Here is a 25219-nt window from a genome sequence, read left to right as displayed (position 1 = left end):
ATAAGCAATAGGTCAACTATATTTGGTGTATGGAATGATTGTAAGGTGTATACGTCTGTCTCTTAGGTATCATCTGACCTTGACCTCATTTTCATGGTTCATTGGTCAATGTTCAGTTTTCATGGTTAAGTTTGTTTCTTAAGATACTATAAGCAATAGATCAACTTTATTTGGTTTATGGAATGATTGTTAGGTGTATCATGTCTCACTCAGGTTCTGGCAGGTATCATCTGACCTTGACCTCATTTTCATGGTTCATTGGTCAATGTTCAGTTTTCATGGTTAAGTTTGTTTCTTAAGATACTATAAGCAATAGATCAACTTTATTTGGTTTATGGAATGATTGTTAGGTGTATCATGTCTCACTCAGGTTCTGGCAGGTATCATCTGACCTTGACCTCATTTTCATGGTTCATTGGTCAATGTTCAGTATTCATGGTTAAGTTTGTTTCTTAGATACTATAAGCAATAGGTCAACTGTATTTAATGCATAGATTAATTGTAAGGTGTTCTTGTCTGTTTGGTATGGTTCATCTGACCTTGACCTCATTTTCATGGTTCATTGGTTAATGTTAAGTTTTCCTGGTTAAGTTAATGTTTCTTAGAAACTATAAGCAATAGGTCAACTATATTTGGTGTATGGAATGCTTGTAAGGTGTACATGTATTTTCGGTTTTGTTTATCTGACCTTGACCTCATTTTCTTGGATCATGTTAAGTTATTTGATACTTGTAGTAAAGCTTTATATTTAGGACTATCCACATTAAATCAATGGTCAGTAAAGCAGGCAAGACATTTCAGCATGTTCACTCTTGTTTAAAAATCAACGTGTAGTTTGTGTGGTCTCAGTTCTCCATTTGTCAAATTTCAATTATGATGCAAATTTTCTTGTTAATTGTGAAGTCATGAAAAAAAGGCGACCATGCCTGATGATATCACATAGAAAATCGTTGAAGGATGAAAAGTGTCAACTTATTGTCTAAAAATCATTAGAGAAATAGATTTTACAACTAAATCTCATGCAATACGAAATTTCTCCACTCTCAACAGTTATTTCTAATCATTTAAAGAACGCATTAAACCTCACATTTTAAATAGAAAAATTTAAATGTCTTGACTCAAGAAATATCATATCACACTCGATGCAGTTGTAGAATCTATTAGTATACATGTACTAATAGACTGAACTTGTACATTGCAGTCTGCCTTCTGTTGAATAAAGCATAAAACATAGATTACATCCTTCCATCATCTTAAATACTAAACACACTTTTTATTGTGCTTCCAAACACAAAACTAATTTTTGGTAGATAGTTGTATTTTCATCCTTTATAAGCATGTGGACTTTTTACAAAGCCAATGAAAATTGTAGATATACACTTTTTGGTGTATTCCTTTAAATATTGAGCTGAATATTTGTGTGTTATGTATTAACCTACTTTTGAAATAGACTTACAAAAAGTATTATATCTATATATAATGCAAGCTAAATGTGCTTTAGCAGTATTTCTTTGAATATTACTAGTTGTGGATTAAACATCAGTTAGACCAGCACACAAGTTTATGGAAACTACACACATCACAGTTGTTATATTATTCAGAAAGAATGCAGGGCACATCTATAATAATCTAATTATATTGTTTAAGCACTGATAAGCTCATCTTTTCTCATTTCTTGGCATCTGTCATTAGTCGTACGTCGTTGTTGTCGTTTTAACTTTTACACAAATCGCCTCTGAAACTACAGGGTCAAACTTTTTGTCTATTATCTTGAAAATGTTATAAATAGAGAAAATCTGATAAGGCAGAAATGTTCAGAATGTTGAGGTCTACCTATTGTACATTTACATCAAAACTGTCAGACAACTTCTTATAGGAGTTATTGCCCTTTATCCAATTTTTTTCATTTTTGCCTTTTATGAAAACTAAAAAAGATAGAGAGAAACTTGAAATAGCAGAAGTGATCAGCAAGACAAGATCAACAAATAAGTCAGACATGACAGTAATCGTCAGATGGCTCCTTATTGGAGTTACTGTCCTTTAATGGTAATTTTTTTACTATTTTTTTGTGTTTTTGCCTTATGTCGCCAAAACTATAATAGATAGATAGAAACGTAAATAAGCAAAAGTGTTCAGCAAGACAAGTCAAGATGACTGAAATAGTCAGATGACTCCTTATTGGAGTTATTGGCCTTTAATGATGGTTTTAACTAATTATTTGTGTTTTGCCTTATGTCTTAAAAACTATAATTGATAGATAGAAACTTAAAAGAAGCAAAAATGATGAGAAAGTCAAGATTTATAAATAAGTCAAATATGGCAAAAATCATCAGTTGACTCCTTTTTTGGAGTTATTGCTCTTTAATGAAGATTTTTAGTGTTTTTGCCTATTACCTTGAAAACTATAATAGATAGATAGACTTTATATAGCAAAATTGATTAACAAGACTAAATGAGAGTCAACATCTTCCTAGGTTTATATCTTTAATTATAAGGATGACTGATACCTGAAATGTATATATACACAGTACATTAGTAAATGATTAGTTATCTCCTCCCCCGGGGACAAGTTTTTTAGGATACGAAAAAAACTTAAACAAATAAAGTCAAGTCTATAAGAAAATAAATCTTCAGGAATTTTCTGTTAAGTCTTCTGGACGCGAACAAAATTAAATGCATGATGTCCTTTCACAATTTCAAACAAAAAGTCTCTAGATTCACTTATTAATGTCTAAATATAATTCATTAATCAGTTCCTGATTCATCAATGTTATGTTCTGTTATGTAGCGGCGGCTCGGTCTTCGTGGTGTCAATAGTTCCTTTTCCCCAGCTTTATTGTGTGGCTGAAGACGGGAAAGAGCACGTGGTATCCTAGTCATAGCAGGTACATCTGGTTCAGGGGTGTGGTGGTATGACTGGTCCAAATCTATTTGTGGAGGCTGTTGAATTGTCTGAGTTGCCGGTTTTTGAGTGGGGACTGTAATCGGTGTCTCATTCAATGCAGCTGGTTGACTTAAGAATCTTGATGGTGATAAAGACAAGGGAATCTTGGGCACTTGTGGCTCTGTCGTCTTGGATGTAGTTGGAGAGTTCAAGATTACTTCCTGATGTTGAACTGTAGTAGGTGCAATCAAAGTACCTTGTGTTTGGTTGGTTTGAAAAGGAGTGAACTTTCGAAGGTGCTGGCGGTTGCGGATAGTTACTCGGCCTGTGCCATCTACACGTATAACATACTGGTGGTATTGGCGTACTTCAACAACTGTTCCTGTGCGTTCCCATCTCCTGGGATGGTTGCCTACCAAGTTTTGTATGTACACATGATCTCCAACCTGTAGTGTCGGCAGGTGATGAGTGTGTTCATTCCACCGTTCATGTTCCCTCGAATGACGTTTGGCAAGTGCCATCTCTCGATGAGACATTAACTCAGTCCATGTTTCGTGAGGAGAGTATCTACCCATCAGTATGGGAATTGCATCACGAATGGGTCGACCAAACAGAATCAATGCTGGTGATGCTTTTGTCTCAGGGTCAATAGAATTTCTGTACATTAGTAAAGCTCTCTGGAATTTATCAACATCCAGCGATCCAATAGCAGTGATGTTGTCCACCAGCATGCGTTTCACTATTTTTACCGCCATCTCAGCCCTGCAGTTAGCGTGTGGGTTTGCAACTGATGAAAGTCTATGACGAACCTCCCAGGCCTTTAAAAACTCTTGAGTCTTCCCTGCTGTGAACTGTGGACCTCCATCGGACGTCAACTCTTCTGGGATGCCAAATGTCACGAAAGTCTCACGAAGTCTCTTGACAAGTCCCTCTGCACCTGATTCAGACTTGTATACCATTGGCCAGTTTGAATACCTGTCAACAATAACTACATAGTCATTACTGTTATATGTGAAGTAGTCACTGCAAATCATCTGGAACGGATAATCTGGAGGTGTTATGTCAGATGGTGGCTGCATAGGGTTTGACTTGGCCATCTGATGGCAGTGAACACACTGATCTCTCACCCGGGTAATATCTACTGTGATATCAGGCCAATACACAGAGTCCATGGCCCTTGCACGCATAGCGCTGACTCCTTGGTGGGCTGCGTGTAGAGCATTGAGTACTGGTTTGCGAAGAGCTGGTGGTATAACAATTCGTTGGCCCATAAGAACTACACCATCCACGGTGCATAAACTGGATGCAAAGCGATGGTAAGGACGCAAGTCTGTTGGTAGCTCCTTGCAGTCTTCTGGGAACCCTACCTCCAGCTGTCTGATGAGATTTACAAATGTAGGGTCTGATGCTGTGGCCTCACGGACCATGCTCCAAGTAACAACTGTGATAACAGCATTCAAGGCACAAGTGGCAGCAGCGACTGTGGAGGTGTCATTAGCTGTATCATTATCCTCTGTATGTAGACATATACTGGTGAGTGTATCATGATAATGAGCAGTCATGTTAACGAGGGAATCAAGTTCAGGTGCTTCACCAGGTAAGTTCAGACTATCTGGTGGTCCAACAGGATACCTTGACGCTGCATCTGGGCCAAGGTTCTTTCTGCCTGGTACATGAATAATTGTGAACCTGTACCCTAAAGTTTTCTCTTTGAGGTTGAGGAGTCGTCTTTTGTCGATGTCTGTTAGTGATCGATCATTCAGAATCTGGAGTAGTGGCTTGTGGTCAGTTGCAACAAGAAGGTCTTTGCAACCAAGAACATAGTAGCGTGTTTGGTGAAGTGCGTACACAACAGCCAAGGCCTCACCTTCGATAGGAGCATACCTGCTTTCAGCTGGATGCGTGAATCTGCTGCCAACCAGACATAATTTCCAACCATCATTACAGCAGGTAGGGGTTTTACTTGAGCACTGATAGTACTTCTGCATCAAGAAGAACCCAATTCCGTCAACAGACCAGTCGGTAGCTAGGCATGTCATACGAGCAGGGTCAAAAAGAAGAACACCTTCCTTCATCTCCTGAATAATGATCTCTTTGGATTTGTGAAATACTTCATCTAATTCATTTGTCCAGCAGAATGTTGTGGATGGTTTCAATAGAGCACGAAAAGGTTTCATCTGTCTTGCCATGGCAAATGCATATGCTCCTTGGTTTATAAGCCCAAACCAAGCTCTTGCACCAGTAATGTCAGTTGGTGTTGGGAAGTTGCTAATTGCATCTAGGAACTTGGTACTTGGTCGTATGTTTGTTTGGGTGATTGTTAGTCCTGCAAAATTGACAGTGTCTTGAGCAAATTGGAACTTCTTTGGGTTTAATGTAATACCGTTACGAGCACACAGGTCGAGCCAATCACATGCTTGAAAAAATGCTGCTTCAATGGAGTTCGCCCACATACATGTGTCATCCACGCATTTAACCTTGTCGTTGAAATTTGATATTATAGCGTCAAATCGTTGATTGTAAGCGTCACCGCTGGCCATGAATCCCTGTGGAGCAACCTTGTACCTGTAGCGCCCCCATGGTGTGATGAATGTCGTGAAATGGCGATCTTCTTCACGAATAGGCACTGAGTGGTACCCATTCAAAGCGTCTGTCACTGTTTTTTTCATGCCTTGAGGGACGCGGTCAGCCAGATGAAAGGGACTTGGGACATGATGTGTTTGCCGAACGGAATGTCGATTTTGTGGTTGTAGGTCTACTGTCCGCCTTGGAGTGCCATCAGCCTTGCTGGTTACCACCATCCTTGAGCACCAAGTTGTAGGTGTGTTTTGACTTACTCGTTCCAGTACACCAATGCGAACATCCCTCTCCAGATCAGCATAAACTTTATCCTGCCAATGGATTGGAACAAGTGCTGGTTTGTGGACGGCTACCGGTGTGGCATTAGGATCAACATGGAGTTGGAGAGGCTCACAATTCATAAGCGGTAAAGGTTGATGTTCACAGACATTAAATGTTGTAGCACCATAGTAATCAAGAAGCCACCCTTTTAGTGACTCCACGTGTTCCTCTGTGGCCTTCAAACCTGGAGGCAGAGTTGTGGGAACAGGTGGTGGTGAAGGTCGACGTCTAGGACATGAGCAGGTTACTTCTTCAGAGTTTTCCATAGATGCAGCAATGTTTGGAGATGTAACTGTTGACACATTAGGAAAGTTAGTGTGAATAATCCCCAGAGATATGAGTGCTTCTCTGCAAATGAAAGCTCTTTCCATGGTATCAGAGACATAACACAATAAACATGTTGACATGGCATTGCTAGTACTGTCTTTTGTTGTAACGCTTACTGCGACTGCTCCAATTACACCAAGGTCTTCCTTTATAGCTCCACGCATTACAAGCTTGACTGGAAGAAGATCCTTTTCTGTTATTCCAAGGTTGTTTGCAGATTGTAAAGGTATGATTGAACTTTGGCACCCTGTATCAGCCACCATGGACATAGTGATTGTCTTAAGCTTAGAGGTGTCTTGCATGGGATGCCCAAACAATGCATGGTCCTCAGGCAGGGGTGTCATGTTCACCAGAAGCATTGGGTGGGGTTTTGAAGGTCGAGCCACCCAATGTCCATCAAATATGTGATGTTCAAGACGTGATGCTTGGTTTGTCTGTTCAGATGTGGTGCACAGCTGCTCATAGATATAACCAACTTGTTCCTGGTCTGAATCTTTGGTTGATTTCCCTTGATTGGGCTGGTTCCTGTGGCCCTTACCTTGAGCGCAGATTCTAGAAGATGCATCACGGTGGCCCCATACTCCACAGGTAGTGCACTTGCTGCATGATTTGGTGTAATGACCTTTAACTGTGCATTTAGCACATGTGAATGTCCAAGCCTCACAGTACCTAGACCTGGCCTTGTGATCATTCCTTTGTCCATGAGCAGGACCACCACATGCCCAACATTTGGCTCCAGCTGCTTGGGGTCGTTTCTGATTATTACATGTAGCACTCATGGCACTAGCTGAATCTCCCACTGCACTCCTTGTGACTTTACCCTGCTCTTTCTGAGCAATAAATGATACAGTCTCTTCTAGTGTTCTATTGGTCTTGGAGTCACCTAGCAGGTCAGACATAATTTCTGGGTCTGCAATACCTCTGACTAAATTGTCCTTGATTATCTCATCACTATAATCAAATATATGGTTGCAACCTATTTCTTTGCACGTGGCTTTATACTGGCAGAGTGATGCTTGGCCTCTGAGACTGGCCAAAAAAGTCCTGATATTTGACCCAGGTGATTGAGTCATTCTGTTCAATTTAATGCGTTGGACCAGTGTGCTTTCTTCTTTGACGGCCAGCCTTTTGATAGCATTTAAAAGATCTGTCTCTATCATACTGGCGACATCGCCTCGAAGGTCACTCATAATGTCTGTACGGAGATTGGTGTCACAGCAGTAGAAAAGGGCTGTGGGCAAGACATTGTCTGTGATCGCCATCCCTGTTTTATACATTTTCCACTGTCTGGTGAATGCCGACCATTGATCTGGATCACATCCTGCAGCTATAGTAGGTGGGTCCAATTTTAACTTGTGTGTTGCTGGTTGAGCCAGAGGTGTGTGGACGGTTCTGTCATGAATCTGTAGAGCAGTGGTTAGAGCAGCTGCAAATACTTCATCCAGGTCCTGAGATTTCCAATCACATCCGTCTATAGGGCACTGTAAAACTGGCATAATGATAATTCACTTTGTTTCAGCTGTTAGTTGAGTATCAGTCATAAGTGAGAGTCAACATCTTCCTAGGTTTATATCTTTAATTATAAGGATGACTGATACCTGAAATGTATATATACACAGTACATTAGTAAATGATTAGTTAAAGACAAGATCTACAAATTAGTCAGCATGGTGGATATCGTCGGTCGTCTCCTTATTCAAGTTCTTGCTCTGGAATAATGATTTTACCAACTTTGTTTTGTTTGTGCCTATTATCTTAAAAACTATGAAAGACAGATAGATAAGATCTAAAAATAAGGAAAATTTTGCTGAAATGAATAATAGGCTCTTTATAGGAGTGATTACCCTTAAATGAGGTTTTTTTTTAACCTTTTTTTGTGTTTGGGGCAAAAACTTATGAAGATAGAGAGAAAGTGTTAACGGAAAAAATTATCAGCAATACCAGATCAACAAAAAAAGAGATTTTTGTCATGAATGCTCTTCTAGTCCACAATGTTAGATAGTGTCCATTGTTGAAGATGCACATAGACCTAAGCGAGCAACACAGGCTCTTTAGAGCCTCTAGTTTGTGAATGCATTTATATATGATTTATATTTATTATTTACATATGTCAAATGTAAGCTCTGAAATATTTGTTTTTGTTGAACTTATCTTGTTGGGTTGCTGTTTATAATCTATATATATTTTTTTTAAGGTTAGAGTAGTATTTTATGCCCAGGCTGCTTCGTTGATAATAACCAGTATCATGCAGTATATTAACCTGATGATATTTGGGTCATTAGTCATGAGTTTTATTCCTGCTTCATTATTACTCATGTATTTTAAGGTAAGATTTATTATGTTTAAATTTTTTAGAACTTAAATAGCATATTAGAAAACTGTTTTATTTTACAGTTATGGAATATTTATTTATAAGAGATATAAAAATAAGCAGATGTTTTTTTATTGCCAATGAGACAACTATCCACCACAGACCAAAGGACGTCGATGTAACAACTAAAGGTCATTGTACGTCCTTCAACAATTAGCAAATCCCAAACCTTATAAGTTATAAATGGTCCCAGCATTACAAAACTTGAAACAATTTAAAAGAGAAAACCAACTGCCTGACTGTCCCCCAAACGATGGGTTACGGGGGACATAGAAATATTGGGTGTCTCTCCGTCTATTCTTCCTTCCATCTGGTCTTGTTAGCACTCTCAATGTACATTCTTGCCAGACTTTTTATAAAACTTGTATCATAGATTTATATCAGCAAAGACTCGGACGAGTAGAAAATCAGTGCCAATCAACTGTTTTTATACGACCGCAAAAAAATTTTTGTGGTCGTATATTGGTATGACGTTGGCGTCGTCGAGTCGTCGTCGTCCGGCGTCGTCCGAAGACACATTGGTTTTCGCACTCTAATTTTAGTTTAAGTGAATGGATCTCTATCAAATTTTACCACAAGGTTCAATACCACAAAAGGAAGGTTGGGATTGATTTTGGGGGTTATGGTACCAAGAGTAAAGGAATTAGGGGCCAAAAAGGGGCCAAAAATAAGCATTTTTGTAACTTCCAGACATAACTTGTGTTAGTGTATGGATCTCTCTGACATTGTACCACAAGGTTCCATATCACAAAAGGAATGCTGGGATTGATTTTGGGGGTAATTGCCTCAAAATTTTAGGAATTAGGGGCGAAAAAAGGGGCAAAAAACCAAGCATTTTTCTAGTTTCATGACAATAACTTGTGTGTAAGTGTATGGATCTTTCTGAAATTGTACTACAAGGTTCCATATCACAAAGGGAAAGCTGGAATTGAGTTTGGGGGTAATTGCCGAAACGTTTAGGAATTGGGAGCCAAAAAGGGGCCAAAAATAAGCATTTTTCTAGTTTCCAGACAATAACTTGTGTTCAAGTGTATGGATCTCTCTGAAATTGTACTGCAAGGTACCATACCACAAAGGGAAGGCTGGGATTAATGATGGGGGTAATTGTTTCAATATTTTAGGATTTAGGGGCCAAAAAGGGGCAAAGAACAAGCATTTTTCTAGTTTCAGGACAATAACTTGTGTGTAAGTGTATGGATCTTTCTGAAATTGTACTACAAGGTTCCATATCACAAAGGGAAAGCTGGGTTTGAGTTTGGGGGTAATTGCCCTAAACGTTTAGGAATTTGGGGCCAAAAAGGGGCCAAAATACACATTTTTCTAGTTTCCAGACAATAACTTGTGTTCAAGTGAATGGATCTCTCTGAAATTGTACTGCAAGGTACCATACCACAAAGGGAAGGCTGGGATTGAGTTTGGGGGTGATGAATCATAAGGGGGTTCAAAAAATTTGGGGGGGGGGGGATTTTTTTTTTTTTTCCTTTTTTTTCTTTTTTTCCTTTTTTTTTTCTTTTAAAATTTTCCATTTTAAGTTGGTTATTTCTGATTTATATTTAAAAGCAAATAATAATGATATGGTAGGAGTTGCACACCAAACAGGATGTGTAAATTATTATATAATAAGTATTGTGCAATAGCAAGAAATTTTCAATTGCACAGTATTGCACAATAGCAAGAAATCTTCAATTGCACAGTATTGCGCAATAGCAAGAAATCTTCAATTGCACAGTATTGCGCAATAGCAAGAAATATCCAATAGCACAATATTGCGCAATAGCAAGAAATTGTCAATTGTACAGTATTGCGCAATAGCAAGAAATATTTAATTGCACAGTATTGTACAAAAGAAGATACTTCGTTTAAATTGCTTATTTCTTGACCAATTTCAATGGAGTTTTATTCTTGAATTCTTGGGGTTCTTTAATATGCTGAATCTAACCGTGTATTTAGTTTTTGGATTTTGGGCCCCGTTTTTAAATTGGTCCACATTGAGGTCCAAAGGGTCCAAAATTACTCTTTGTTTGATTTCATCAAAAATTGAATTATTGGGGTTCTTTGATATGCCGAATGTAACCGTGTATTTAGATTCTTAATTTTTGGTTCCGTTTTCAAATTGGTCTACATTAAGGTCCAAAGGGTCCAAAATTAAACTTAGTTTGATTTTAACAAAAATTAAATTCTTAGGGTTCTTTGATATGCTGAATCTAAACATGTATTTAGATTTTTGATTATGGGCCCAGTTTTCAAGTTGGTCCAAATCGGGGTCCAAAATAAAACTGTTTGATTTCAACAAAAATTGAATATATGGGGTTCTTTGATATGCTGAATCTAACCATGTATTTAGATTTTTGGGCCCCATTATCAACTTTTTCCACATTGAGGTTTAAAGGGTCCAAAATTAAACTTTGTTTGATTTCATCAAAAATTGAATTCTTGGGGTTCTTTGATATGCTGAATCTAACCATGTATTTAGATTTTGGATATTGGACCATAAAAGGTGAATGTCCAATTTAAAATTTTTAAGTTCTTAGACCACATTCATTCTGTGTCAGAAACCTATGCTGTGTCAAATATTTAATCACAATCCAAATGCAAAGCTGTATCAAGCTTGAATGTAGTGTCCATACTTGCCCCAACTGTTCAGGGTTCGACCTCTGCGGTCGTATCAAGCTGCGCCCTGCGGAGCATTTTATTAAAAAGAGTTACGCCCCTTGGAAACATTAATTATATGGAAAATTGCATCGTTAGTGCTCTCATGTGAACAATTCTTGCCTGATGTTTATGAAACTTATATTGTAGGTTTATATGAGCAATGTCTGGCACAAGTTCGATAATCAGTGCCGATCAATCATTTTTAAAAGAGTTATGCCCTTAGAAATATTAGTTATCTGAAAATTTGCATTATTAGCTCTTATGTGTACAGTTCTTGCCAGATTTTTATGAAACTTATATAATAGGTTTATATCAACAATGTTGTCAGATAAGGTTGAAAATCAGTGCCGATCAATTATTTTTAAAAGAGTTATGCCCCTAAGAAATATAAATTATTTGGAAATTTGCATTGTTAAGCGCTCTCACGTACAATTTTTGCCAGATTTTAATCAAATTCATGTCAAAGGTTTATAACAGCAATGTCTCGGACAAGTGTGAAAGTAAGTGCAGATGAAATATTTTAAATGAGTTATGCCCTTGGAAATATTTAATATATCGGAAATTGCTCTCAAATCTTCAACTCTCAAAGATAATTTTAAAAAGTTTTAAAGAAGAAAAAAAAAACTTTTTTTTAGTTATTACCCTTGAACAGACAAAATATGTGCATCATGGGGGACATTGGAACTCTGTTCTTTTATTCTTTCTAAAAACAATAAATGAAGAAAAAACAATGATGACAAATAGCAGCCAACAGGAACCATAAAATTACAGGTTCCTGACTTGGGACAGGTTTCTGCTTCATAAAACTTCAATAAAGGCCAAATTTTGTTTAGAAAATATGCAGTCCATTGTTATAGCCTCATAAACCTTAATATTTTGCATTTACAAGTAACAACTTATGGTATTTTATATTGTAGCAATGATAAGAAGTAAATAAAAGCAACAAATCCATTTCAAATATGTTTTAATATTTCTAACACTCTATATGGATATGTTTAGTCATGCACATCCACACTATATCTCCTCTGTAGAGAATACAATTGATCTAGAACTAAAATATCTATTGATCCAGACTTTATTCAAGATTTAAACACATTCTACCACTTTCACACAGGAGACATACACTGTTCATAGAGAGAAGTCAGTTTATCCTTATATGAAATGTAATTTTCTATATCTGTAAATAGTGTATTACAATAGTAGGTAACCTTATAGAAAAATATTGATTCAAGAAGTACATTATATTTGAGAGAATTGTCATTCCTAAAATATCTAATAGAGCTAAAAATATCTAAAGCTGATAGAGAGGATTCAAATTTTAGTTTTGAGAAGGATGTTTTTGAAATATTCCCTCATTACATTTTAGAAGACATTTATTTTAATCAGAATAAGTAATATTCATCAAGAAAAGTGTGACAAAATGGAAAAAAAATATAATTGAATACACAAAAAGCTTTGTATCTCTAGATTATTAAAGCTGTGTTGTATTTTTATTAAACAAGAGTATTCCAGCATGTCAGTTTTCCATATTGATATTAATTGAAGCTGTATTATGTTTTTCTTATCAGCAGACAACTCCAGCAATGCACTGCTGCATCTAGGTTAATTAAATTTTTTTTTATATATATAATTTTATAAGAGAAGGGAATTAAATTTAAGCAGTATTTCATTTTGATGAATTAAAGCTGTATTTTATTTCAATACATGAAAAACTCTAATCATCCCTTTTTGCATCTAAATTATTTGAAGCAATGTTTTATTTTACCAGGGGGAAGAACTCCAGCCATGCAGTATTCCATCTAGATTATTTAAAGCTGTATTTTACTGTGTTTCTGTTTTAGTTCTTATGTTACTTTTTAACACAGCTATCAAGGTAAGTTAATTAGGGCCCCGTATAATGGCGGACGCCCTATAGTAATCAGTCTGTCCGTCCGTCCGTCCGTAACAAATTGTGTCCGCTCTATATCTAGAGCACCGTTATGATTTCAAAGTTTATACTTGACATGTATATTAACCAACACCAGAGGGTGTGTCATAATGTATGAACAACTTCCTAGGTCAAAGGTCAAGGTCAAAAACTTTGGTTTTAGTTGACAACCCCATGTCTTATGGTAAAGATCGTGTCTGCTCTATATCTTGAGAACCGTTATGATTTCAAAGTTTATACTTGACATGTATATAAACATACACCAGAAGGTGTGTCATAATTTATGTACAACTTCCTAGGTCAAAGGTCAAGGTCAAAAACTTTGGTTTCAGTTGACAACCCCATGTCCAATGATAAAGATACAATTTTTTTACCACACATTATTCACAGCGGGGCTCACAGAGATGGCTCCCATCTCAATGATATCTAGTTAGCCCTATATATTGTACCAGCATTTAAAAGGAAACATTTTTGATTGAATGATAACAAGGTTAAGCAATAAATATTCTTTGTTACTTTGCTTCCTGGTGGTTGGGTTAAAAATTTACATTTGATGAGAAGGTAAATAAGAAAAATAAACGAAGTAGTAAAAAGCGATTAGTTATGTTCAGGGAAATTTGATAAATAGTGATTGAAAAAGTAAAAATTTATTGTTCTTTCTCAGAAAAGAAATAATTGGTTATGATAAAGTAATTAGATATATGCAAATTAAAACTGATATGAGATATTTGTGACATTTATTAATTGTTATATTTTTTGTATGCATGTGCATGTTTTGAGTTCATCTGTTTTATCAAAAGAATGCATTTTTTATTTCAGATACTCATAAACATAGAAGCTGATGAACATATATTTAAGTTTATTCTCAGTAAATTTAGTATAGACCATGCCAGGTAATTTTATAACTGTGTATATATTTTGTTTAAATCTTTGGAATTTTGGGTTCATGATGTCTATTCTGCCAATAGTTGTTTTATCGATTTATGTCTGAATTAATTACTAGAATACTGAAATTAATGTAATTGCCAGTGTTTTTTTGAAACTTATCAAGAAGTAAAGTCGATCGTAAAAATGAATATCAAACAATTTAAGCTGTGTGTGTCACTTGGATTTCAAAACCTAGCTTTAATGCGTTCAACTATGAGGTAAAAATCTATGAATGGAATTGTACAAATGTCATTCTTCTTTAAATTTGACTTATGAAAATTTTTAATGGTTAAAATATGAATTTTTTGTGAAGGTGTCTTGTCATATATCAATATTTACTTCAGTTTATACATGTATAGTGGTTTAGATATTGTCATATACTGTAAATTTAGAAATTCTTGTGTATATTTATTATTAATATTATACCCCCGCTTTAAAAAAGTGGGGGTATACTGTTTTACCTCTGTCTGTCCATCCGTCCGTCCATCCATCGGTCCATCCATCCATCGGTCCATCCATCCCATGAATATTTTTCGTCACATCTTTCTCAGGAACTACATCATAAGGATTTCTGAAATTTGGTTTCAGCTATACCGTGTGATGTGTTTTCAGATTCATCACTCAACAACTTCCTGTTTACCGAACACTTACATATTTTTACACTATTAAAATCATCCAGTTGCGGCGGGGGTATCATCAGTGAGCAGTAAGTAGCTAGCAGTTTCACTTGTTGCAATTGTTGAACAATAGACAAAAATGCAAAATTGATTATTTGGATTTCAGAAAATGCTTCATACATACAACTAATTTTATAAAATTTAAAATACAAGTTTTTATTTTGGCCAAACCTATCCAATAGCAATTTTTACTATTACAAAATTTTTGTTAAAACTTTACATGAATTTACAATACCCTTCAAATTGGAAAGATAATTTATTTTTTAAATATTCTACAGCCAAACTGTAAATGAAACAACCAATTTGACTTTAAATGAATAGTAGAGGGACTAATCTTCCATGCCAGATTGAGGTCAGCCTCTACATAGAAATGATAAAATAAAAAACTGTTTTTAAATGAAATAGTCTATACATTTTCTTTCCTAACATTTTTTCTTTTCAGAGATTTTGATTCCAAGCTTTATTTATGTATTGATGCCTTTGTCAGGCTGCCATTTGATACATTTGAGAGGCTCACCAAAGGAGTAGTTTTTCCATTTTATGTAGCCACACATCTAGTTTTATTAGTTGTTCTTTTTATATCAGTTTTACAAAATTGGAGGTGAGTTGAACCATCTCGGAAAAGAATTTGTTGTATAAACTGATATATATCATGATGCTTTTGTATCATAGGGTTATATTAAACACAGGGTTGGCAATGCAAAACCAATTGGAAAAAATATGAATTCAAATTACAAAAGATATTGTTATTCCAGAACACTCAGAAATATGATTGACACTTTCATATACCGTATATCTGGGCTTTTTTTTGCGATTTGATGACAAAATAGGCAGATTAAATTTTCGCTGTGTAAAATTTTTGCCGAATGGGAAAATATATCCGAAAAATCACCGTATTGTATTGTTCAGGATGTAAACAACATAAACTTGTTTGACTGACAGATAATCGACTACAAATAAAAACGTGTACTACAAACTTTCAGTAATCGTCTAAATTAAAGGTCATTGCAGCATGGTAAACAATGGAGGTTTTGATCATTTTTGTGCTGGTATAACAGACATTTTGAAAGCATATTTGTGCAAATTGTTGTTGAAATGTTATTTATTTGATCTTATTTTTACATTATATGCAAAATGTTCCGGTTATGACAACACTCAATAGATGTCGCCAATTAACATTTTTGAACATGTCACTGATTACTGTGTTGTCTAAAGGGATGACATGTATGATTAACCATTTTATAATTATTATCAAAACAGAGATCTTAATTAATTATGCACACTCCTGTGATTTGCCAATTATCATGATTACCACAAAAGACTGATTTTATATATACTGTAATATAATTTCGCCTTTAGGGTGAAATGAGTTTACTTATCAATTATGTGTAAACTCCATAACAGTTTTATCATGGAAGTAATATTTAAAAGGAATAACAACGTCGTCACTTCAAAGGTTTCATCTGCGTTACCGCCCATCTTTCGATAACTCGTTAATTGGTTTAATATCTGGCATGGAAGTTGATTCTCCGCATGTGATCGATCAAATCACTGACACTTTTCGGTCTTTTTCGTGTTCTCGGAAAACTACGAACAGACAAGTTTTTGTCGTATATACGTGCGAAGTAACCCGAATAGTCCAGTCGTTACATTCCGTTGATGTACGCTGCCGAATAGAGTCATTCGTTCAATTTTTATTTTAGTCCAATTTTCCTATTTCTGGTTAGTTCGATCTTAATAGTACTGACAGCTATCACATATGAAATTGGAGAACAAGGCTGGGTCATTTTCAATTTTAATATTTACAGACAGTTAAAAAGCCATTTCCGTAAGTTAAGAAGATGATTGTACAAAAAATACGTTTGGACCCCCTTTTATTAAATACGAATAATCTAAGTCTTTCGTGTATTAGTCAATTAAAATATTCACAATTCTAAACGGTTCTATCCTTTAATTTATAGTTCTTGATACATAAACTAATTCGTGTAAAAATGAATTTGCCATAAGACAGATAGCGTCAAGCTCATTTTGTCGGTTTGTTTTAATTTTTGCTGTAGCTTGTTATATTAATACAAGTATTCCACAATAAACACTGCTTAAAAAAATAAATGTTTACGAACATATTATCCCTATTTTAGCTGTCCAGTTTCAATAATGTAATCGATTACATTTATGACATATACATAAATTTAGAATACTTCTCGATAAACTTTGCACATTTCAACAGTAAAAAAATCTATGTCTAGATTTGTCTACATTATTTTGTTAAACATCATGTGAAACCTGATCAATTCATCGGTATTTAAGTGTTTTACTCGGGATCTGCTTTAACCGGAAAATACTTTTAGAACAGTTTAAAACAAACGGTAAAAAGCAAAAATATGCTAAATTAAATACAATTTTCCATGCTAAACTGTTGTATGTTGAACAATTCTCGTCCGTTTTTCAAGTTTTTTACATCATACGACTTCTTTCTGAAGGTAGAGGTTTTATATGATACAGCGCCACCTTCTTATTAATAAACCTCGGATTTCACACAGGTGCTTTATAATTACCGGACTCGATAAAATCATGTGACTGATAAGAAATTCCAGATACCATTTTACAACCGCGGTATCACAGATAGTAACCAAAGGGGTCTTGCTGCTGAGACTATAATTGGATAAAATCATATGACTTTAGTACAGAGCTCTGCAGGCTGTTAATACATGCTAATTAGTCGTTGTTATTCCTTTTAAATATTACTTCCATGGTTTTATGTATGAAATGTTTAAACAGCCAAATCTAGGAAAAGGCAGGGGTCAAATTTCGTGTTTCTGTAGGTGCCATGAACAAAGCGAGAGTTAAACTCACATGAAAAAACACCGATATCAACAATGAGAAAAATCCATATTGTATTGTAAGCTATAAAAGGCCCAAGCATGTTAAAATGTGAACAATTCAAAAAAAATTAGACAGTTTATCTATTTGTGTTTTTTAGCAATAATGTTCATGAAACTGAAAATATCAAAGACCATCCTGTCATAAAGAAAACACATTTACTTAGTAATAGACCAGAGTTAGCCTTTCATGCTGGTGAGTGTATTTGAAAAATAAGTTACAATTAAGTCAAAGATTAAAAATTACTGGTAGTCACAAACTGTTTGTATTAATTTAGAACATTATTTGGAATTTGCAACTTTTAGAGAATTTGATCTGATAAAAATGGTTAGAAACATGTTGAGTATCTAGATCTAGTTACGTGAAGGATAATTTGTTTTTCCAAACATGCTTAAATAATTTATTTTGTTGCATAAACTTGAATGTAAAATTGATGGTTACAGTTTGACCGTGACCTAAAATGAATGTATCATTGTGCTTACAAAGTATCAGTATTCAAAAAGGTACATGACTTTAGGTAATGAAGGTTTTTCTTTCTTCCACCAATGAGATTTATGTAGAAGTCAAAATTAGGAATGTCACATCCATTGGGAAAATATGCAATACACTTAACACAACCCTCTGAATGGATTTGATCCCAACTTATCACTTATGTAGTTAGAAGATCAAATGGTTATCAAAAGGAAAACAGACAAATAACCATAACCACATTTTGGTACAAGAAAAACAGAAATATAAAGATTAAACTCATGATATCCACCCAAAACCAAGAGTGGACCCGGGTGTTCTGGAAGGATAGCATTTGCTACCACTGTATTTTTATTGTAAGATTTTGTTAATTCAATATACAGATAATATTTGTTATGCAAAACTTAGATATGATAACATTTTTTATGCAAAACGTAGATATAAATAGTATACCAATTATTACACATTTTAAACATGTAAGTCAACATTAACTTATATTTTTTCCTGTTTAGTTTGTGGAGTATTTTTTGGTGGTCTTGCCATGTCAACATTGAGAATGAAGTATTTATGGACACCATACATGTGTATACTTGCCAGCTTTGGAGTTAGCGATCTAAAAATGTGGAAAGCGGTTCTAACCCAACTCAAAACACAAGGAACAATGGTTTGTACATTATAAGGAGCTATTACTTATGATTCAGTAGGTACCAGTTTTTTGCGGATTGAGGTAAAATTGTATTTTCGTGGATATTTGTTTTTGTGGTTTTGCTAAAGTCTGCATACAAGCCTATAGATAATTTGGCACTTCATTAAACTTCCAAATTTATGGTTAACCTATACCCATGAAATCCACAAAAAGTTGGTATTGAATCCCCAGTAGTAATTAAGGTTATTTAAAGGACATGAATAAAAGGACTTATGTTAAGTTTTTCTGTAACAGACAGAAATTGTACATCAATAAACTCCTTCATTGTGATTCCAACAATATGCATTATAAACTATGTCAAGGTCTTAAATTTCAAAAACACTCACTGACCTATTTTGTCTGGTAGAAGTTCATACTTGTGACATTGTAAAACTGGTTTATATGTGTAAACATTTTTTATTGCTATGACCCTGACCGTAAAATAAGACTTGCCATACTTCAGATAATGGCCACAAATAATTGATTCTTAGTTTAATATATAGTACATTTTACTTTCAGGTACAGATAGTAAGACATTTTAGTACTCTGCTGACATTAGTTGCTTTATTAACAGTGGTAGGTATACACTTTATTTCTATAACCAGAATACTTACTGGTCTACAAACAGTACACTACACTGTTATTGAGTTCAGGGAGGCAGATATCTGTTCTTTGCATTAACAATTAACTGCATTTTGTTATAAAAAAAACGTTAAAGCCTTATCTGTTAAGTCAGCAGTTACAGAAATCAGGCTGATAAATCTTCTTTACAGCATTATCTGCAAAAGTGCCTATCTTAATCTAACTGGATATAAAATCATGGTAACTTTCATTTTTGTCTTAATTCTTTATATAGGCTGAAATGGGTTGTTGTGTGGTGAGAGTACTAATTAAAAACACAAAAATATAAGTGTCATTTAAAAAAAATAATTCTCTGTATCATATACAAGGGTCCGGAAACGGTCATATATGCCAGTCATGTCCTAAGATGAAACTATTTGTCCTAAACGAGTAATTGGGATTTAGGACAAATTTTATTTTTTTAAAGAAGTAATTTCGGTCATTTCATTGACTCAATGTTTGAAATCGGATTTCTTAATCGCCATTTTGCACTGTCTTGTGTAAGTTGTGATAACTTGTTTTGTTTATAATCCCTTTCCTGTAATAAAACTGCCACTCCAGTAGTTTGATAATCCTGAGGGCCCTCCTAATATCTATATCAATGCCTCCGGGAAACATTGGCTAATGATCGCTAATCACTTTTTACCTGTGGTTTTAATTCACACCTGACAGTGATCACAAGCTCAGAATAATATCTTAACAAAAATTGAAATTCCCTGACAAGTGTATTCATTATTTAATTACTTTTCAGCAAAGACAATAATCAAATCTGATTTAAAAATTAAACCTAAATTCACGGAGAAAAAAGTATTTTTTCATGTTTATCTACTGTATAATACGCATGCGTGAAATTGTCTTCAGCAAATTTAATATTTAATCGTAAAATGCAAATTGATTTCATTGTTAATTAAACGAGTGCAACTATTGTCTGTTACATTCAAACACTTTTAAAGGTAATAAAATAAAAAAAAACATAAAAAGCCGGTGATTTCCTGTCAATTTGATAAACAAAACAAATCCGGGAAATGAATCCGGAATTATTCGTACTTTAACTTTATCGCAAACTTCCGGTTTTAACTTTTGTCAATAAGCAATGTCTGAGAGATTTACCATTTTGAGTCATTAAAATCATTTCAATTTTAAACTATTGCCTTCCCTAAACTGTTCTTCATGGTAATGGTAAGACATTTACTTAGTAAATGCGATGAAACAGCAATACAAGTTCGTTGATGCTATGAATCTAGTCAAGACTCAAGTTGACATCGACAATTTGGAAAGGGGCACCAACTTTTCAATCATCTCAAAATGACCGAAATTGTGTGGAAAAATTTCCGGATCCTTGATCATATATCAATAGAATGACTATAAAAGATAATTTCCAGGCTTTACCACCAGCTTTAAAAGAATTGGAGGAATTAAAGGAATTCTGGGATCCAGACACAGTAGCTCTGATGGAGTGGATCAATAAGGATACACCACAGGATGCTTCATTCACAGGGAGCATGCAGCTACTGGCAGGGGTTAAACTGTGTACAGGTCGACCAATCACAAACCATCCTCATTATGAAGACAAAAAACTCAGACTTAAAACCAAGGAGGTATGGTTATAAAAATATATTTGATTTTGGACTTTAGCAAACAATCTTTTTTTCATTAAAGAAACTACTTACAAATTGAGCAGCTTTTTGGTTTTTTTTTTACACATTAAATAAAAAAAGCAGATAGACTTATCTATATATATTTTTGAATAGACGGGTTATGAACATGACATACTTTCTGTTTTTCATGATCAATTTAAATAGGAAAAAGAATAACATACCTTTTATTTTTTTTATTGTCACTTTTCTTTGCAGTTAATGCAGATCTATGGAAGGAGAACACCAAAAGACATACATGAAATAATGAAGGAAAACAAAGCAAATTATATGATTTTAGAGGACAGTATCTGTCTGGCTCATACGGAGGATGGCTGTCGTTTACCAGATATAATAGACTTTGATAATGGTGTGGTAAGTTTACACTGATATCAAATACATCATCACCTATGGGCCTCGGTGGCCAAGTGGTCTAAGTAGTTCTACTACTGTAATCGCTAGCCAGTCAACACTGAGGTTGTGAGTTCGAACCCCGCTCGTGCAAGTTCACTCGACTCCAATCTTAATTGACTAGGATTGTCAGTTTTCCTATCGAAGGTCGTGGTTTTCTCTGGGCACTCCGGCTTCCTCCACCAATAAAAACTGGCCGCCATGAAATAGCCCAAATGTGGCTCTTAAAAGTGGCGTTAAAACACCAACAATCAATCAATCAATCATCATCACCTATATGTTTATATCAAAAGATCAATGTATGAACTACAGCTTATCCTTATATTGTTTTATTGAGATGACCACCATTTCTCTCTTTGTAATAATATATAGGGGGAGGGAGAGTTATGCCATGTAGAATGTAAATTGTATGGCAAATCAACATTGTAAGCAGGAGCATTCTTATGTGGATATTTCTTAGTTGCAGTGTAATGAAATTTTTGTCAAAGGTTTCTGTTATCAATACCAAGTTCGATCATCGCTGAAGAAATATTTTTTGAGAGAGTTTTGAATGTAAATAATATGGAAAATCAACAGAATAAGTGTCTAGCATCTACATTCCTCATGGGAGATGAATGAGATTTATTTCAAAGGTTATAGGATTCACGGACCATACACAATGGGCATATGATAAAGAACAATAAAGACAGGGATTATAAAATAGATATATTATAACTATTTTATTAATAAAAACTGTCCTTTCCAAAATAGAAAAATCTCTGAGCAACATGAATGCATTAATTCCATATTGGTTTACAATGTATTTTTTTAATAAATTTATACCATGTTGCAGTTTACCACTCAAAATTTAAAACACTTCACTATGTTTAATCAATGAATTTGTATTTCAGCTTCCAGAATTGGTGAAACCTGAACCAAATCTAGTTCGTAGTAGTGTGCCACGATTCTGCGATGTTATAAGACATGATGGATCTGATTTTACACGCTATTTCAAAAAAGTTTTTACAAACCGTACATTTAGAGTTCATAAAGTATTGTGAAACAGTTCAGTTATAATCAATGCATAATACTTAAGAAATTTAAATGATCTACTTTTTATTTGTTTTATTCATGATGTATTACATTTTTAAAAGCTTTTTATTGAATTTTTGTTATGTTTATTTTTGAAGAACAAACATATATATTTCTTACCAAACATTATAGGCAAAAGAATTTAAGAAAATCAACAATATAAATCAAATTCTTTGAATTTATCATTAATAATAATTTGTTAAAGAAGGGATGTCTGCTGATAAATAAGTATTTTGTCACATTGGCAAATCATACCACATCTCCATATTTTTATATTACTATTTCATCAAATTAGATAGAAAAGTTATTACTTTTTTTTTAATTAAATTTAGGATATCTGTCGTGTCTTAAGTTAAACTCAGCTAAATATCTATGTATGAATTCAATTGTACGATAGAATTCTTAAATAAAAATTGTCTATTAGAATATTTTTGGGACGTACAAATCAGTTTAAACACACATAATTACAAGTATTTGGCTTAATAAATCCCCACCAATTTTAACTTGAAGACTACTGTTTAAAATAATTCCATGATTCATTTTGTCAGTCAGCAGTTAAATTCATATTAAACATGTAGAAAAAAAGCTTTGCTTGCCAAAACTGTTTATAAAACCACCTGTGCAATATATTGTTTTTTAAACTTGAGGAAGAAATTGAAAGTTATACATTTTCCTTAAGTTTATAATGTATGCAACACAATAGCCATAGTCTTAAGATTTAACTGGTGAAATCCGAACTTTAACAATACATAGTAGAGATTTTTTTTTTGGGAAAAGAAAGGAAATGATATAAAAAAATGACCACTCAAAACCATTTGTTTCCACTGTATGTTTGTAATTTAAGTACTATGTGAAATTACTGATAGTTCCTCTTTTCTAGTAGGGATATTAAAAAGTTGAATAAAATGGTAATAAAAAAATACAGTGTCAATAATATATCATGTTCATTAGTTACTTCAGTTAAAAAGAAACCAAATAAGCAACATAAAATGTATCTGAGATATATGTAAAGAAAATCTTTACTAAAACTCTAAACCGTTGACAATTTGTAAATAAATCAAACAAAACCAAATATCTGACAGCATCACCAAATTCTAAAATGACCCGCAACAGATATTGACAACCACCGACTTGGTCTAAATATGGCCCTCTTTGACCACTTTCTTTGAAGAGAAAGTGATAAGTGAAAAAAAGTTTGCTCTAGATTGAAGGCATCACTATCTCTTTGGCATATCATATATTTATGATTGTAATACAAAAAAGCAACATCCAAAAGATTTTTACCTCAATTGTTATAGATTACAGGGTTTAGGTTAAAATATATATTATTTAATTGTTGCACATGTTTTCTGTTTGTTTGTTTGAATTTTGCCTGCACAAGAATAGTTTGCAAGAGTTGTTTTTGAAAGTTATGATTCATGCATAGTATTTATATATATTGCTTTTACTAGTATAAGCTTTGTAAGCAAAACCTCTTTTATTTTATCATCTCTTATATAGAAATTGATAATCTGTATAATTGAATATTTTCACCAGCAATGTTCAAATTTGTTTTAACTTTGTTTTTACTGGGATAATGAGAAATACTTTTTTGATTTAATCCTATTTGTTCTGTAGTTTTTGATATGATTAAGAAAAAAGTATTTGTTATTTTTGCTTGTAACTTATATGTATGATGATTAGTAAATAGCACAAACATAGTCTTCTTTGAATCTTTTTTCTGTCCTGTTCATATACATTTTTCTGTATGATAATGAATGGTCTTTTTGTTTTACAAACACTGCACAAACACTGCTTACATCTTATGTTTTTCATGGAATCGATCAATTTAAAAGTTGTTTTTTTTACACACATATTTATAACAGATCTGAACGAATTGTTTTTCGTTGAATCGATCAATTTAAAAGTTGTTTTTTTTACACATATATTTATAACAGATCTGAACTAATTCAGAAGATCTGTTTTATTTTCTATATTTATCAATTGATCACCATAATTCATAGAGTATTTTATGATTTAATGGTAAAATTCAGTTATATGGTCCAATTGCTGAGGTGAAGATGGAGAACAACACAGAATACTATTAATCTTTTTTTCTCTAATATCTAATAAAATTGGACAGAGATTGATTTTTAAAATATTTCTGTGACAAACACTTTGAATTTGGTTTTTATTATTTTTATCTATATGTTTAGTTTGTTTGTTATAGATTATATTTTTGTTAAAAATAAGCTTTATTTACAGCATAAGCCAATAATGTGTTAACAAATTATTATTTAATGGCAGTTGTCTTAGTGTATCATAGTTAAAACAAAGACAAGGTATGAAACACAATATTTGTGTGTGAAAATGTAAGTATTAAAGTATTCTTTTGATACATGAAAAGTAGCAAAAAATAGTGCAAAGTGCACAATTATAATTTTGCATAAAATTAAAAGAAAAATATAAATTTCCATTGGTTTTTATGAATGTAAGCATATGCTGTATGCATCAAACAAGTTTTTTTTAATGTTATCTTTGTTATAACAAATGATCTACTTTACTTGAATATTTAGTTTGTCAAACCCTATGGTATGTTTTCTAGGCAAAAATGTGTTTGAGATCTAGAAGATTTTGTCAACTTTCACCAGTATTTTTATTTCTTTATAAAAAAAGATTGGCAAACATCTTTCTTTTTCATTTTCTCACACCTTGATAAAACCTTTTCATCTTCAAATAAAGGACTTAATGTTGGGGAAAATAAAGGGCCCTTTCTGCACCTACAAATTAAACTTTGATGCAAT

The 25219-nt window shown here is 33.8% G+C and overlaps 1 protein-coding gene across 2 annotated transcripts in view; it reads left to right on the top strand.

Annotated features, from left to right (window-relative positions):
• The window catches only part of LOC127725738 (probable C-mannosyltransferase DPY19L3), a 60938-nt gene extending 36339 nt beyond the window's left edge, over nt 1-24599 (top strand). For both annotated transcript variants that reach the window (XM_052232954.1, XM_052232953.1), the window contains 10 exons: nt 8307-8438; nt 12904-13008; nt 13882-13955; nt 15109-15267; nt 17647-17741; nt 18527-18678; nt 19219-19275; nt 20703-20918; nt 21174-21329; nt 22256-24599. In XM_052232954.1, the coding sequence (XP_052088914.1) occupies nt 8307-8438; nt 12904-13008; nt 13882-13955; nt 15109-15267; nt 17647-17741; nt 18527-18678; nt 19219-19275; nt 20703-20918; nt 21174-21329; nt 22256-22405 (1296 nt within the window). In that variant the 3' untranslated portion in view covers nt 22406-24599. The remainder of the gene's footprint in view (nt 1-8306; nt 8439-12903; nt 13009-13881; nt 13956-15108; nt 15268-17646; nt 17742-18526; nt 18679-19218; nt 19276-20702; nt 20919-21173; nt 21330-22255) is intronic.
• The last annotated feature ends 620 nt before the right edge of the window (nt 24600-25219 follow it).

Source organism: Mytilus californianus, unplaced genomic scaffold, assembly GCF_021869535.1.
Source record: "Mytilus californianus isolate M0D057914Y unplaced genomic scaffold, xbMytCali1.0.p SCAF_15, whole genome shotgun sequence".
NCBI lineage: Eukaryota > Metazoa > Mollusca > Bivalvia > Mytilida > Mytilidae > Mytilus > Mytilus californianus.
This window is presented reverse-complemented; position numbering and strand designations above follow the sequence as displayed.